Genomic DNA, 17,088 nt, shown 5'->3' on the forward strand with positions numbered 1-17,088 from the left:
GCAAAACGAGTATAATGGAATGTAGCCGAATTAAATCGGGTGATGATTAGATTAGGAAATGAGACACTTAAAGTAGTAAATGAGTTTTGCCATTTTGGGAGCAAAATAACTGATGATGGTCGAAGTAGAGAGGATATAAAATGGAGACTGGCAATGGGAAGGAAAGCGTTTCTGAAGAAGAGAAATTTGTTAACATTGAGTATAGATTTAAGTGCCAGGAAGTCGTTTCTGAAATTATTTTAATGGAGTGTAGCCATGTATGGAAGTGAAACGTGGACGATAAATAGCTTGGACAAGAAGAGAATAGAAGCTTTTGAAATGTGGTGCTACAGAAGAATGCTGAAGATTAGATGGGTAGATCACATAACTAATGAGGAGGTATTGAATAGAATTGAAGAGAAGAGAAATTTGTGGCACAGCTTGACTAGAAGAAGGGATCGATTGGTAGGGCATATTCTGAGGCATCAAGGGATCACCAATTTAGTGTTGGAGAGCAGCGTGGAGAGTAAAAATCGTAGAGGGAGACCAAGAGATGAATACAGTAAGCAGATTCAGAAGGATGTAGGTTGCAGTAGGTACTGGGAGATGAATAAGCTTGCACAGGATAGATTAGCATGGAGAGCTGCATCAAACCAGTCTCTGGACTGAAGACCACAATAACAACAACAACGTTTTTTCCAACTTACTGCAGTAGCTGAGCATTACATGCTGCCTGATTTGCATTCAGCCCACACAATGCAACTGTCTTGCATGTCGTCTAATCTCCATTCAAGACAGTCATCTGACTATAGCAAATTGTATTTTTTCAGCTAGTGTTTTTTGTTTATATGTAACCATAAACAAATTTACATCTCATCAACTTTGCATCATTTTTATCCTGAACTTTCAGTGTTTGAACTTAAGAAGTTTCTCCACATTATGAAACATTAATTTTTAATGCATGCTGATACGTACCACTTTTATTATCTGTTATCATGATGTGACTACAAGCTAATTTTAAAAGTAATCATCATAATCCACCATATTAAAGTGTTAAATGCATTATATCACCCAAGCAAAAAGTGCACCTACTTCTGCGGTGTCCATTTGTTGATCTGTTCCTATATTATAAAATTTACTACCATTACTGTACAAGGTGTACTGCATAGATACAAATAGATAATTTGCAAATATTGCTACTGAACTCTTTGCTCTGATTTCTTGGGGGGAAATAAATTAATATCAGTTGAACAAAAGGACAGTTTGTTTGTTTGCAACCTTAAATATGGAACTGTTCTACCAAGAACAATCTATAAATATATAATAATAATAATATTATAAAACATTTTATGTTTTACTGTTATTGTTGTTAAAATCACAGCCATATGTGGCATATTAAACTTGAGGATGGCAGCGTGTTATATCTTGCGAACAGAAATGACCAATGCATTTTTCCAATCCTATGGAATGTTTGCTTCTTCCAGAGATGTATGACAGAGAAGCACTCTTCCAGATAAACTTAAGTATTGAGGTGTGAGTGGGACAGTGCATAAATGGTTTAATTCATATTTGACTGGAAGAATGCAGAAGGTTGTAATTAACAGGACAGATAGTCTGCAAAAATCAGCAGATTCCTCAAACTGAGGAGGTATCATGAATGGTGTCCCACTGGGTCCAGTCTTTGGTCCCTTATTGTTTTACAAAACCACCATCATCAGCTGATAAAGCACAGCCCTCACCAGTGGCAGAAAAACCCGCATTGACTGAAGCAACACAATCCTCATCAGATGTCGCAGGAACTATAGATGCAGCAACATCATCTCAATCAACAGCAGAACCACCATCATCAGAGACAACAACACAGCCACTATCGCAACTGGTGACAGCATCAGCATTGCCAGAATCAGGACTACCATCATCAAATGAACAAGCAACAAGGGAAGAAGCAACAACAGCAGAACCAACAATATCAACAGAAGAAATAACAGCAGAAAAATCAATAGGAGCCACTCATAATGAGAGAGAAACTTCACCGTAATACCATCTTAATGATTGTTTAGTAGAAATCGGGAGAAAAAAACATTAAGATAAGTAATCCACAAAAAGTTGTGTCTGGCCAGTTTAGAGTAGATGATTTTGATGACATCACATCTAGAATAGCGAATAAAAATTATATTATGCATTTGAATATTAGAAGTTAATCGAGTAATCTGGTCAGTAGGCTTCATGACTTAGAAATATTTCTAGAGACAACAAAATGGTCTGCAAAAGCTATTTGCTTAAGTGAACATTGGCTTAGAGATGAAAACAAATTTATTGAACAAACTTACAGATTATGAAGTAGCAGCTAGCTTCTGTAGAGACAAAGGGTATTGTGGTTCATGTATTCTGGTTCATTCATCAGTAAAATACCAAATTAAGACAAATTTCAATTATTTAAATGAAGAACACACATTTGAGAGTTGCTGCATAGAACTTAAAGGACTATAAAATGCTGGTATTCAGCATATATCCTACCCCTGGTTACTCAATTCCCTGCAGTTTTCTGGTCAAACTTGAAAATTTACTCCACCAACTCAAAACTGAAAAGTTATTTTAAAAAACTGTTGTTTGTGCTGATTTTAATGTAGATGTGAGAAAAAAAAGACAAATTTGCCTTTAAGATGAAGGAGCTGGTGTCCATACATGGTTTTATTCTAAAGTTTGTAGAAACTGCTTTGTCGGTATCCTGCATAGTTAACATTGCTAGCAGCTTAAACTACAGAGTAACAGAAAAATTCATAGTAAGCTTAGGGATCCCAGACCACAGTGCTCTATTAGTGCCTTTACCCTGTGTTAGCCCAAAGTGCACAAATAAGAAAATTAGGAATTTTATACAAGGAAATGTAGAAATGCTCATCAATAAAAATCATCCTCATCTCATGGCCATTTACTGCTAAATCCTCAGTAAATGAAAATTTCAATAACTTTCTGGAGGCCCTATTGATGGTGTTCAAAGAATGCTTTCCTTTTGTAACTATAAAAATTGACACACCTAAGAAGGGTTCATGGATAACAAGGGGCATTCAGATTTCAAGCATGAGGAAAAGAGAATTTCATATGGAGGTTTTAGTCAATCAAGACCCAGAATTCTTAAATTATGTAAGGCAATATAAGAAAATCTTTTAAAATGTTGTCAGACAAGCCAAAAAATTGGTGAATAATAATTACATTTCAAATACTAAAAATAAGTCTAAAGAAATATGGACCACTGTAAAGAATGAAATAGGTATCAAAAAGGCAGACAATGGATACAAGTAGCTGATATCATAAAGTCCTTGAAGAATTTAAATTCTGGAGTCTGGGATGAAATTCCTACAAAAATAATAAAGGCAGTCACCCATAGTACTGCACATCCTCTGTCCCTGATAATGAATCAATCTTTCGAGGAAGGATGTTTTCCTGATAGACTGAAGTATGCTGAAATATGACCCATTTACAAAAAAGGCAGACATGATGAAGTGAGTAATTATCGACCAGTCTCGTTGTTATCAATATTTTCCAAAATATTTGAAAGAGCTGCATGTAACCAGATAGTTAACTATAATAATCTGCATAGTATTATCGAGAACAATCAGAATGGGTTCCAAAGAGGACACTGCACTGTGCAAGCCATTAATTAACTTATTACAAAAATTAGTTATAGTGTAGATAAAAATATGAGTGTATCGGGCATTTTTTGTGACCTAAATAAAGCCTTTGACACAGTAGATCACAAAATACTACTTTTCAAGCTACAAGTATATGGTTTTTGTGAAAATTTGCTGAGATGGATGTCATCTTACCTACTAAACAGGAAACAAAGAATAGTAATAGAAGAAACTGGTAAGAGATTCTTCTCAAGTTGGAAAAAGACTGAACAAGGTATGCCACAAGGATCTATCCTTGGGTCAATATTGTTCTTGTATTATATAAATGACCTGCCAACTAACATAACTTCAGATGCTATTCTTTATTTTGATGACTCTACAGCAATAGTCTGTTGCAAGAAAAGTGAAAATTTAATTAGTCATCTTCAGCAGTCTCTGGCTGAAATTGAGGGCTGGGTGAGAAATAATGGTCTGAAATTAAATGTAACAAAGACACAAATCATTCACTTTACCACAAAACAAGCCGCACAGGATATACTAGAAATACCATATGAGGACAAACAGCTTGCCCCCACAAACTGTACCAAATTTGCAGGTGTGATGCTGAATGAGAATTCATCATGGGCAGACCATGTAGATGCCATGTGTAATCATCTAAATAGTCTAATACTTTCACTGAATGTTAAAGCAGTGTAATAGAAACACCAGTCAAAACAGTTGCATATCATGCATATTTTGTAACTGTGATTAGATATGGTATAATTTTTTGGGGATCAAAGAAAACAAACTTACAAGAGAGTCTTTAGGCTACAGAAAAAAATCATTAGGTGCAGAAAAAAAAGACAATCGTGATGACCTCTGTTCGAGGCCCTTGATCTTATGACTGTTCCTGGGCTCTTACATCTATGAGACAATTAAGTTTTCTAAACAAAACCCACAACTGTTGAGGATAACCTGTTTAATCATGATTATGAAATAAGAAACAAATATCGGTATAAATTACCAACTCATAGGCTAAAACTGCTGGGGAAGGCACCTTGCTATTTGGGTATGAGGCTGTAAAATAAAGTTTGTGAAAAATTTAAAAATTATGACCTAGAAGAATTTGGATATCATTTAAAATAATACCTAGCAAGTAAATATTATTACAGAGTAGAAAAATTTATGACTGGCTGTTACAAATAGCCGTGCCAGATGTTACATTTTATTCTGTCAAGTTAAAAAGTACTTTAAGTAAATATTTATTCTTAATTTTACTTTATTTTCAACATGATTATTTTAAACAATTTTGTGGTACTAAAATTACAAAATACCTGTAATTATTCTGTATACTTGCAATTAGAAACTAGCTTTAAACCGATGAGTCACCTATGTCCCAATCATCTGACTGTATATGACATGTTACGTGACAATAAAGTTTCTATTCCATTCTATTCTATTCTATTCTATTCTATTCTGTTAATGACTTGCCACTTTGTATTCATGAAGATGGAAAGCTAATACTTTCTGCTGATGACACAAGTATAGTAATCACACCCAACAAACAAGAAACAGCTGAGCAAATTGTAAATGACTTTCAGAAAATTATTAAGTGGTTCTCTGCGAATGGACCCATACTAAATTTTGAGAAAATACAGTTTATACAGTTCTGTACAGTAAATGGCAAACAGCATTCATAATTAGACTATGAAAAGAAGTCTGTTGCTAAGACAGAATATTCAAAATTTCTGAGTGTATGCATTGATGACAAATTGTATTGGAAGAACACATAAATGATCTGCTGAAACAGTTAAATTCAACTACTTATGCTATTAGGGCTATTGCAAATTTTGGTGGGAAACATATCAGTAAATTAGCCTACTATGCCTATTTTCATTCACTGCTTTCATATGGCATCAGATTTTGGGGCAATTCATCATTAAGAGAGAAAGTATTCATTGCACAAAAGCATGTAATCAGAATAATAACTGGAGCCTACCCAAGATCACCTTGCAGACATTTATTTCAGGAACTCAGTATATTCACAGTACCTTCCCAATACATTTATTCACTTATGAAATTTGTTATTAATAACCCATCCCAATCCAAAAATAACAGTGAAGTGCATACTACAACACTAGAAGAAAGGATGATCTTCACTATTCTGGATTAAATCCCACTTTGGCACAGAAAGGGGTGTATTATGCTGCCAAAAAAGTCTTTGGTCATTTGCCAAACAGCATTAAAAGTCTGACAGATAGCCAACCAACATTTAAGCAAATAAAAAAATAATTCTGAATGACAACTCCTTCTACACAATAGATGAATTTTTGGATATGAAGTATAACTGAAAAAAAATTAATTAATTATTTTGTGTAAAGAAAACTTATGCTAAAGTGACACATTCCACATCATTATGAAATGTTGTATTCATGATATATGGAACCATTTGTCTTCTGAGCATTTTTGGTGGATTTTCTATGCTACAAGAGGTTGTCTCATTATCTGTTATTTTGCTGACTGATAGTTGAAAGGAGGAACTGTGGATCTACCTAAATGGAACTTTTTGTTGTTCTTTTTATTTGTTAATAATTTACATTTATTATAATTAAGTATTAGTTAAGGTTTCATCTTATTGTTTCAGAGCTCTCTGCTGCAAGCTATACTGGGAGAGCTTATGGTGAGTGAGGGCAAATGCAAAGCATATGGCAAGCTGTCATATGCATGTCAGGATCCTTGGGTGTTCGCAGCCACGGTTCGCCAGAATATCCTGTTTGGTCTGCCCTTCGACCGGTGGCGGTACCGAGAGGTCATCCGGGTGTGTGCACTGCAGCGAGACCTGGACCTGCTGCCCCAGGGGGACCTCACTGTTGTGGGCGAGCGTGGAACCTCACTGTCTGGGGGGCAGAAGGCACGTGTCAACCTTGCCAGGTAACAATGTGACAGGATTCTTTTCCATGTGCCAGTTATTAACCCTATGTGACCACAACTATTCCCCCATTATTTGCAAGAGCACATAGAGTTCACTGAATATAAAAGTTGTGCATAGATTGGTACATCAAGATTGTGGATAGTTATATTGTACATCAACTATGTCTTTGAATTTACACTAGTACACCCATAAGCAGCTATTACATATGCACTAGACCTTCAGATCTACATTCACATCTGCATACATACTCCTTAAGTCACTGTAAAGTGCATGGCAGAGGTTATCCTTTACCCTGAACCCAATACCCTGTTCCACTCCCAAAAAAGTGAGGGGAAACACTTCCTTTATGTCTTCATATGAGCCCTAATTTCTTAAACTTGTCTCCATAACTTATTTCTGTGAACAAAGGTTTCATGATCTGCTGGTAATTAAATATGAATCCGTGAATCAATTCGAAGTATGTGATGATATGTGTGTTGCTTTGAGTAATACTATTATCTTCAGGTTTACTGAACTTGTAAAGAAGATGCCACTTGAAAAATCACACTGATGCTAACCGAATTTAATTTCCTACTACAAATGTTATGTTTTCCATTATGCTACACAGTCCAGTCACATTAATTTGATCACTTGTCAAAAGCATGAACAACCACCTTTTGCAGCATGGATATGCAGGAAGAGAGTCAACGATGGCTCCATATCGCTGTTGGTACCTTCAAGGTACCAACAGCGATATGGAGCCATCCAGATTCCAGTGCAATCACCAGCTGCACTGTGTTTCTCAGTTGCAGATCCATGGTGAGAATAGCCTGACCAAGGTGGCCCCACAAAAATTTTGATTGGGTTTAAATACTCAGTATTTGGTAGCCAGAGGAGTATTACAAACCCTTCCTGGTGCTCATCGAGCCAAACATGTATATTGTGAGCTGAGTGACACATTGCATGGTCCTGCTGGTAGATGCCATAACACTGAGGGGAAAAAAACTGCATGTAGGGATGGACATGGCCCCCAAGGGCAAATGCATACTTGTGTTGATCCAGTGTGCCTTCCATAATGACAGGATTCCCATGGGATGCCGCAAAAACATTCCCCAGATCATAGTGCTTCCTCTTCCTGCCTGGATACTTACAACAATTGTTGAAGGGTTGTTTATGCCTATGGCTAACTGTCCAATGGAGATTAAATGAGATTCACCTGAAAAGGCCACCAGCTGATACTCAGTGAACATCCAGTTGTGGTACTGATGTGCAAATTCCTGTCTTCATTGCCAATGAAAAGCATTTAGCACGGGTGCACGAAACAGGAGCCTGATGTGGGGGCCCAAACACAGCAGCATTCACTGAATGGTCATTAAACAGATGCTGATGTTAGCCCCTTGGTTCACCTCAGTAGTCAGTTGCTCAACAGTCTATTCACCTGTGCTTGTCTCCACAGCTGTTGCTCATTTCTGTCATCTAAGGCTCATGGTGCACCACTGTTGCCTCAGGGCCAGGTTTGATCAGCACTATTTTGCCATGCACAGTATACTTTAACTGTGGCAGTGTGCAAACAGTTTAAAAGCTTAGCCATTTTGGAAATGTTTCCACCCTTTTCTTGAAAGCCAATGTCCATGCCCTTCTGGGCATCAAATAAATTGCTCCGTCTCTGCATTCTGACAATGATCACACTGTACCCTGCGCCTGTGACCTGCTGGCTGTGAGTGGTTATTGATGTTGAACATCGGTGGTGATCATGTTAATGAGACTGGACCATGTAGTACTGTTACTGTTAATGAATGTATTAAAAGTGTGATTAAAACTTATTTTTAGATTGGCACCATTTATTTTCCTTGAACCTTGTGGTTCCTGCTAACAACAAAGAAATCAAAGTGGTCCATACTAAAAAATAAAAAAAAGTTCTTTTAGTTGCAGCTAAGTTATCAATACTAAACAGATTTTACTGTCTGTCATGTGAGAGGATTCCATATCTATAATGTGAAGTCATATGTGTGATAATTCATTGGAGAGGCTCAAGAATATTAATTTCTCTTTCCTGTCACTCATAAATAAGCTACTTACCAAGTTACAAGGGAGACTGACTTCAGAAGTCAAGTCAGATACAAAAAATAAAAATAAAAGTAAAGAAACTGTAAGAATTTTGAGTCGCGATAGGCACAACAATAAGGTTCACACAATTATAGCTTTTGGCCATTAAGGCCTTTGTCAACAATAGAAACACACACACACACACACACACACATACACTCATACAAATGCAACTTGTACACACATCTGCAGTCTCAGAAGTATGAATCTTTTTGTTGTGCCTATTGCGACTCAGCATCTCCGCTCTATGGTGAGTAGCAAGTTTCCTTCTCAATATTGTTACATTCCATCCTGGATTTTCCATTGTTTGAAACTGTAAGAATTTTCAGACTAGACATAACAAGAAAGTAGACAGGATATGTGGTTTGTGATATCACAAGAATATTGAACTGTCTTCTGTGTTTGTTGTTTGCAAAAGAAAATACTGTTTGCAAAATGACTTGGAGTCTTAAGAAGTATTGGCACTCTCAGTCATTTACCACAGAAGTGAAGAAACATGAGCATCTTGGCAAACTACTACAATTACTCAAGCAAGAGGGTTCTGCCCAAAATTGAAGCACCCAGCATTTCAATTTTGGTTGTCTGTATTCAATTATATTATGCCACATGTTGACATATTGTACTGACAATTACAAAAATGAGTTGATCCACTGACTGTGCAACAGGGAGTAGAACATTTCAAATGAGCCATACTGGGTATCTGAGGTAGCATAGTTGACACAGTTTCCACATGCAGAGAGCTGCTGCATACTGTAAAGATAGAGTTGGGAAACAAAATTCCAAGTGCTGTTGCTGTAAAGAAGTGTGTGACACAGTTACGGTTGCTGAATGCTTTGGCTTCAAAGGCATCTGATCACTGCAACATATTTAAAAGTGAAAAGTCAGTTTCCACAAAAGTTGCTGCAGATCTCTTGAGAAACATGTTTCTTCTTTGACCGCAATAAGCTGAGAATGGAGCTTCAGATACTATACACTAAGAATGATTTTTAGAACTCTCATAGATACTAATCCACTTCTGCACTTTTGCATTGCTGCCCAAAAATAATCTGCAGGAGCCTTTAAGTGAAACAATGAAACTCCTGGAAGGATTGTTACCATTCCAGTGCCATCTGAAATGGAGCAATTTTTCACTCCTCTTAACAGAATAATCATTATTATGCAAAGTACTGTGAGTCATGAATGGTTAACAGCACTAGCACTTTTCTTCATCAAGAAAGACTTCAAATGCTGCATCAAAGAGTTCAGTAAATGCACCATTGACAGATTCTCTGCACATAAGGAGGGGTAAATAGATATTGCATATAAACATATGTAGTGTAAGTGTATTTCTACAAAGCAGTTATTTCATTACCCATTTTAGCCTATTTATGTTAGTCATTTGAAACTTCATAGTCCATCTTCCAGTGAACCACCTAGGAGAGCCCCACATAGCACCAGTGTGTGTAAGTCTCATTTCATCTCTTTTACATACGAAACACATATAAACAAAGACAGTGAATATTCCACCACCCACAGAGAATGGACCAAATGTTTTCTGATGTGACCAAATTCTGGCCAAGTTGTCATAGATGACCTGAAATGAAATGTTCTGAAATATGGGCCACATGCTTTAATGGAGACCACCAATTTACATGTTGTGAATGACTCCTTACGCATACCGTGGTATCTCTTGAGCACTGCCTAACAATGACAGTGGCATAGATCATGAATTGTGCAGTTTATGCAGAGTAAAAGCCCAGATCAATTTGAGGCCAGGATACAAGAATTCCAGACTAGGAAGGTATACAGGACAATGTACCAACGATAACTGATTGAGCTGCACAAATATTCCATCAGATCTGGCTAAAATTTCAAAGTCATACAAAGATTTGTAACTTGCATCAAATGTTTGGAAATGTAAAACTGTGCACTTCTCTAAGTGCAAAAAATTAGTAAACTATGACTGCACGATCAATGAGTGACAATCAAAGTCGGTCTATTTGTGCAGATACCTGGGTCTAACAAATTACAGTGATATGAAATAAAATGATCACATTAGCTCAGTCATGGATAATGGAGGTGGCAGACCTTAGTTCATTGCCAGCATACTAAGAACATGCTGTCAGTTTACAAAGGAGATTACTTTCACATCACTTGTGTGACCCATCTCATCTCAGAATATTGTTGAACCTATACCAAATGATTTTAACTTGGGCTAAAAAAAGGAATAATACAGATCACTGTATTTCCTTCACCTAAAAAAGTCAGGTCTTCCAAATAGGACTAACAACAGGACCTGAATGTATATAAAGAAGGGCAACAGGAAGTGTCACAGATTTGCTTGCCATGAAAGAATGTCATGAGATGTTGGAAAAATTGAACTGACAGATGCTTGAAGATGCTTGCAAATTATTCCATGGAAGGTTACTTACAAATTACAAGAATCAGCCATGATCCAAGCAACAAAGAATGCCCCTACGCATTGCTCTTGTAGGAATCGCGAAGAAAAATTGGACTAGTTACAGTGCACACAGAGACAATTAAGCAATATTTTTTCCCATCCTCCATAGATGAACAGAACTGGAAGAAGCCATAGTAACTGGTGCAATAAGAAGTGCTTCTGCAATCCACTTCACAGTGGTTTTCAGAGTATAGAGGTAGATGTAGATTACACAGGGGTGGCGTAGATCCAGGCCTAGTAGTGCCTCATCTATGGTGACCAGTAATCTCAGTTATTAAAAGTGGCAGCATTGAACAGGCATCAGTGAAAGCAAGGACAATCATGCCTCACTGGTCACTGGTGTGAAAGACTGCATCAGGATAGCAGGGGGTAGAGAGATTACTATTAAGGAAATGAGTTTGTCATACTGTGGCATAAAAGCATCATACCAAGCCAGTGATGGATGTATAGCACCAGTGGGAATAATACAGTTGAGTGCAGCCACCACACATTGTAATCAGAGTACTTGACTGTCTTCATAGCTGTATGCCTGTGTTAGAATGAATATTTTTGGACAAAGTATTGGCTTGACCCTGGGGCACTATACTCATGTGGACTTTTGTGCAACAATGATCCGGGTCTGGCTGCCATGGGATGTCCTAGTTGCACACATTTGTGGTGGCTTCCATTATGCAGAAATCACAAATATGAGAACATAACACTAGTGCTAGCAGTCTAAGTGACAAAATGTAATTTTTCCAAGAATTTTGCAGCGACATGTCCTACAGTGAGAACCAGATATGTGTTAGACTGTATGATGGTGACCACTACCTGGCAGCCTGCATTGTTGAGTGACATAGTGAATGAAAGTCATATGCAACTGGATAGAATGTCAATGTACAGAACATGTGAGCTTGACCTCTCTTTACTGAGAGGTTTAGGACATCATTCAATACAACAGGTTATCTCAGATTCTTTACATTGAGTACATTTTGAACAGCAGATGCTACATTACATTCGTAGAGTCAGAGGTAATAATCTACTTTATCGTGTATTGTTGAGTGGTACATTACCAGACCACATGTAGTGATAAATTTGCCAGCCTTATTGAAAAAATGACTGCTAAGACTCCCTGCCCAACCTGCACCTTGACACAGCCTGTCACCCATTAAAAATGTCTGGGATAGGGTTGGGCAGCAAAGGGCCTCCAGCATCCATTTTAATGCTTTGTTAGCTAATATATAGAATATATGGTCAGAACTTTCTCAGGGAAAATAATGACCCATCAACAAAGAGATTTGAAACAGTAGGTTAGACAGGATACAGAGGAGGATCCACCTAATCTTCTGGCCAGCACATTTAACAATTTAATGAAATCATTGAAATTTGAACCCTGTATCCAACACATTTTATTCTAATGCTTCAATCATCAACAGACAGAATTATATAGAACAAACCATTCTCATAGGTATTCAATGAGTTATAATTTTTGAGTGTGAGGGTATAAAGATTAGGAATTTGTAGATGACCGGTCTATGCGCAATTCTGCAAAATTAGGCAAGATGTTTAACAGATAATGTAAATCTGCTAACCTTAGGCTACATGTCTCTAATGGCTTCATCATTCTGTAGACTGTGAACAAAATTGTGCCAACAACACAATATGTTAAGGGACAATCTGACTAGATGATGAAAAACGTTCAAGCTGACACTAGTAAAAATTGTAAAGACCAATAATGTTCCTGGGGGCAGCCAGTAGAGAGGAAAGGCAAAATCAGAGCTTTTTGGATAGTATATACTAAGTAACTAGTACTTCAAGCCAAGTGTAGAGCTAAGCAATGTCACCTGTGATTTAGTCTCCCTTGGGGAAAATCTTAATAAAGATGATCAATTAGTGATTATTGAGGGTGCTAGTAACATTGTGAACCATAACTTCAGTTACATATTTGATGTAATAGGAAGAAACTATTGGAGAACTTGTAGCAGAAGTCAGAGATCAAAACTGTAATGAGGCCAAACCAGGCAGCAGCTGCTGGTCATTTAACTAAACAATCAGCTCCTGTCATCAAATGAGCACTGGAACCAGGTAACATCCTCGTGTCATGTAATCGACACAATTTGAATAACCTATTACCAGTTATGCCACACCTTCTGAACATCAACACATTCCAGACATTTCACTGCAACCCACAACCACTGCTGTTACTGTGGAATCAACAGGGGGAAGCAGTATTTAACCATGACTGAAACAGCTCATCATCATTCAGCCAACTGGGCAATATGTGATGCCTTGTCTGTGTCGAGTGGAGCCATCACTATAACTCTCAGGTCACTCGTTTGCAAACCAACAACATCTGCCTGTTTTCCCAGCCTGGATGGCCAACAATCTGCCAGTCAGTTGCTCCCTGATCCCCAGTCGTCTACCCACAGGTTGACACAACCAATGCTATCGCCATGCCACTGGGATGCTGTGGCCCACTGCAAAGACAGAAGATGCTGCTGGCTGGTCTCTCTCTGTACCTCAGTGATATAAAATCTCATGCAGATTCTGCATCTCCATTACTGAGTCAGCCCTCCGGATTGCTGCTCCTCTATGTAAGCAGCTAATTCTCTGTGCCACTTTCTATTACTACACCTGGTGATCTGTGCAGAATATTACATGGGGAAGTAAACACACCACAGTGACTGTTCTAGCCATAGGGAATAATTAAACACTTGTTTTGGTTCATGGAGGAATCTAGTTGAATGATTAAATAAAGCACCTTGTGTATGTTGACTGCTGATCTGTCTGCTGCTTCTCCACATGTCTCCCCTGTCCCTCAAACCATCCATGGATCTTACAGTGCCCATAGGAAGATCTGAATCCATCTTTACAAGCAAGAACTTTCATTTTTGACTCTGATTTTCCCACAGCTACACAAGACCTGCTACATTTTGGCACCCAGTGTAGGGTGACTTTGCTTCTACCTTATATACTGATTCCCACAGTTACACAAGACCTGCTACATTTTGCCACCCAGTGTAGGGTGATTTTGCTTCTACCTTCTGTACTTAGTATGGCATCAGGCACATCTCTGAGGGTGTCTTCATACTAATACAATGATTTAGTCATACTCTGAGTTCTTTGATAACATCCATGCATTTCAGATTGTCTATAGATGTAAATGTTTCTGAAAGATAGAAGTGCTAACGAGCTATAGCTGCAATAGAAGTAAGTGGAAAACAAAACAAAAAATAACAGCTTTGATGTCACAGAGGTTAAAAATCAAAATAGAGTTGGACTTTTCATGAAAACATAAGAATCCTTTTTAAACAAGAAAGATTAGCTTTTCATATCACTAAAGGAAATTTAAATACTCATAAGGCATTCCAGCACAGATGTTAATTCACAACAGAACATTGCTTGGATGTCACAGAAGTTAAGAATATGCACTTATGTGGATACACTTTAGTATGGCATTACTGTAGGTATTACATGAGGAAAGGAGGTCAAACAATGGAAAATCCAGGATGGAATATAGCATACAAGGGCAGTGTGGTCTCAGAAGCCTGAGAGGAATAAAGTCCCACACAGTTGATCTAAACAAATACAGCTCTTTTGAGTGATATGATTAGAAATCAATGATGAATGAGTAGGCCTAAAGTGTAATTCTGAATGCATACCAAGGTTGTTACATTTTGACATGACTTTCCATTAGTTTCTTGTGCATAAAATAGCTGCTCTGAAAACATGTAGGTGCTGCTGCATCTATTTATACATTCATTAACTATACATAAATGTCAAGTATAAATGCATTTAACTTGGCAAACAAATCATTCCATTTTGTTTGCAACCATTTATTTTTCTGCTGTTGCCTGATTACAAGATAAACTCAGTGCTTGTATATTTCAGGGCTGTTTATCGTGATGCAGACATATATCTTCTTGATGATCCACTATCAGCAGTGGACACTCATGTGGGAAAACATCTCTTTGAGGAATGCATTGTAAAATTTTTGCAAAATAAAACACGAATACTTGTGACACATCAGATTCAAAATCTGCCTCACACAGATCATGTTGTGGTAATTGATGCTGTAAGTATTTTGTGAACATAAGCTCTTATTTATTTCTCATCCTTGTATCTCATCATTATAAAATGATATAGGATTTGTCATACATGATCTTATATAGATAATAGGACAAGAAATATTTACAGTTATATGCTGGCCAATAAAATATTTCTACATATAACATGAAACCATACACATAACAACAGTCATAATGCACTAAGTTAGAGTAATAAGTGACTACATTATATTTTTGAAGCAGGCACTTCAGATCACTATGACGAAGGAAATAAACTAATCTGTTTTGAATGCTGATGGCTCAAGTATTCCTTGACACCTAAAAAACTCTTGTTAATTAGTATTTTTTGAGTTATTTTTTGAATATGTGGAATGGTCCCAGTTCGGGGCCTCATGGCACTCCATACCTGATGACTCGTTAGTATGCTGATGAATAAACTTTACCTATTGTTGTATCTCTATCATTTGATACCTGTTGGGAAGATAGGATTTGAAACAATCACATTCTACTGCATGAATCCCATATCAGTGTAGCTTCCTGAGCAATGAATTATGGTCAATGACATCAAATCCTTAGATAGATCCAAAAACAGACTACAGTTTAATTCATTTTTGTGTATGGAATTAATAATAAATTTTGAAAAGTTATACACTGCACTATCAGTTGTCCTATTTTTCCTAATACAATTTAGCTCATTAACTAATATTTGATTTTTATTAAGAAAATGAGACAATCTTTAATGCATTATGCTTTCTATTACTGTTGAAAATCCAGACAACAGCGATATAGGTCAGCAATTGATAACATCAGACTGGTTACCATTCTTGTAAATTGGCTTGGCAATCAAATATTTTACTTTTTCTAGGAAAAATTTATAATTATTTGCTGGCTAATAAATGATACATTAATGATATCAACAAGTTGGGACTCTATGTATCTTACTTGCACTGTGCTTTATTGCTTTGTATGAAATCCCATAACTACCATATGACATACTATTTTTTAAATTTATTTATAGCATTTCATACCTCTAATGCAGTAACCAGATGTAGAAATGTAGCTTTATCATTCATGGGGAGTTGCACTCTTGGGCTGAAATTACACTTACTTTGAATTAGGTTTGCTAGTAAATTTGTGTAATGTTTGTTGAATATGTTGGCTATCTGCAGTGGACCCTCAACAGTCTTCCATTGACATTTAATAATAAAACTGTTTATTTTATTTTATTTATTTATTTTTAATTTTTTTGCTTACCTCTATTCCTATTTATTAACTCCAGGTTGATTTTATTTTGTTGCTACCTTTCCTGATGTTTGAGCCATTATTAAGTTCCTTGGCAGCTATTATAACTTTCTTATATAATTATCGGTAAATTTTCATATATGGTTTTAACATAATAGCATTTCTGGCAGATTTGTTTAACTTTCTAAGAGTGTCAACTGATTTTTTTATTCCATGGTTTACCTATGTCTTTGGTGGTGGTGGTGGTTAGTGTTTAACGTCCCGTCGACAACGAGGTCATTAGAGACGGCCTATGTCTTTGCTTTAATTCTAAATCAGACTTGCTTGATAGGAAATGAGACAATGCCCATAACGTACAAGAAATGACTCAAATCTTTTACGTACATCACAGGTTGATTCCATGTCCCAAGTTATATTTTTAACAAGCAATTAAAAAGCCATATGCTGTCTTCATTAATAAATGCCTTCTCCCTGTATTTATCACAGGCCACTAGATCCATAAAAGCTATATTATTTAACATCAATATGACTGCCTCATTATCCGATAACCAAGTATGTATTACTTTTGTGGTATGCTCACACTTCTTCTGATTGACAAATACTTGATCAATTATTGTTTCAGATCCATCCACACACCTACTGTCTTCAAATATTATAGCTGTGGTATTATAAGAACAGATTGATCAGTTGTTATTATTTAGTACAGTTAATTTTTAAAATTAACATTAAATTCTCCAAGAACAATTGTATTTTTAG

At 36.8% G+C, this 17,088-nt stretch overlaps 1 protein-coding gene across 3 annotated transcripts in view; it reads left to right on the forward strand.

The window, feature by feature from the left end:
* The window catches only part of LOC126162587 (ATP-binding cassette sub-family C member 4-like), a 318,245-nt gene that overhangs the window by 174,887 nt on the left and 126,270 nt on the right, over positions 1 to 17,088 (forward strand). For all 3 annotated transcript variants that reach the window (XM_049919187.1, XM_049919189.1, XM_049919188.1), the window contains exons 11-12: positions 6,232 to 6,518; positions 14,915 to 15,098. In XM_049919187.1, the coding sequence (XP_049775144.1) occupies positions 6,232 to 6,518; positions 14,915 to 15,098 (471 nt within the window). The remainder of the gene's footprint in view (positions 1 to 6,231; positions 6,519 to 14,914; positions 15,099 to 17,088) is intronic.

This window comes from Schistocerca cancellata, chromosome 2 (genome assembly GCF_023864275.1).
Source record: "Schistocerca cancellata isolate TAMUIC-IGC-003103 chromosome 2, iqSchCanc2.1, whole genome shotgun sequence".
Lineage (NCBI taxonomy): Eukaryota > Metazoa > Arthropoda > Insecta > Orthoptera > Acrididae > Schistocerca > Schistocerca cancellata.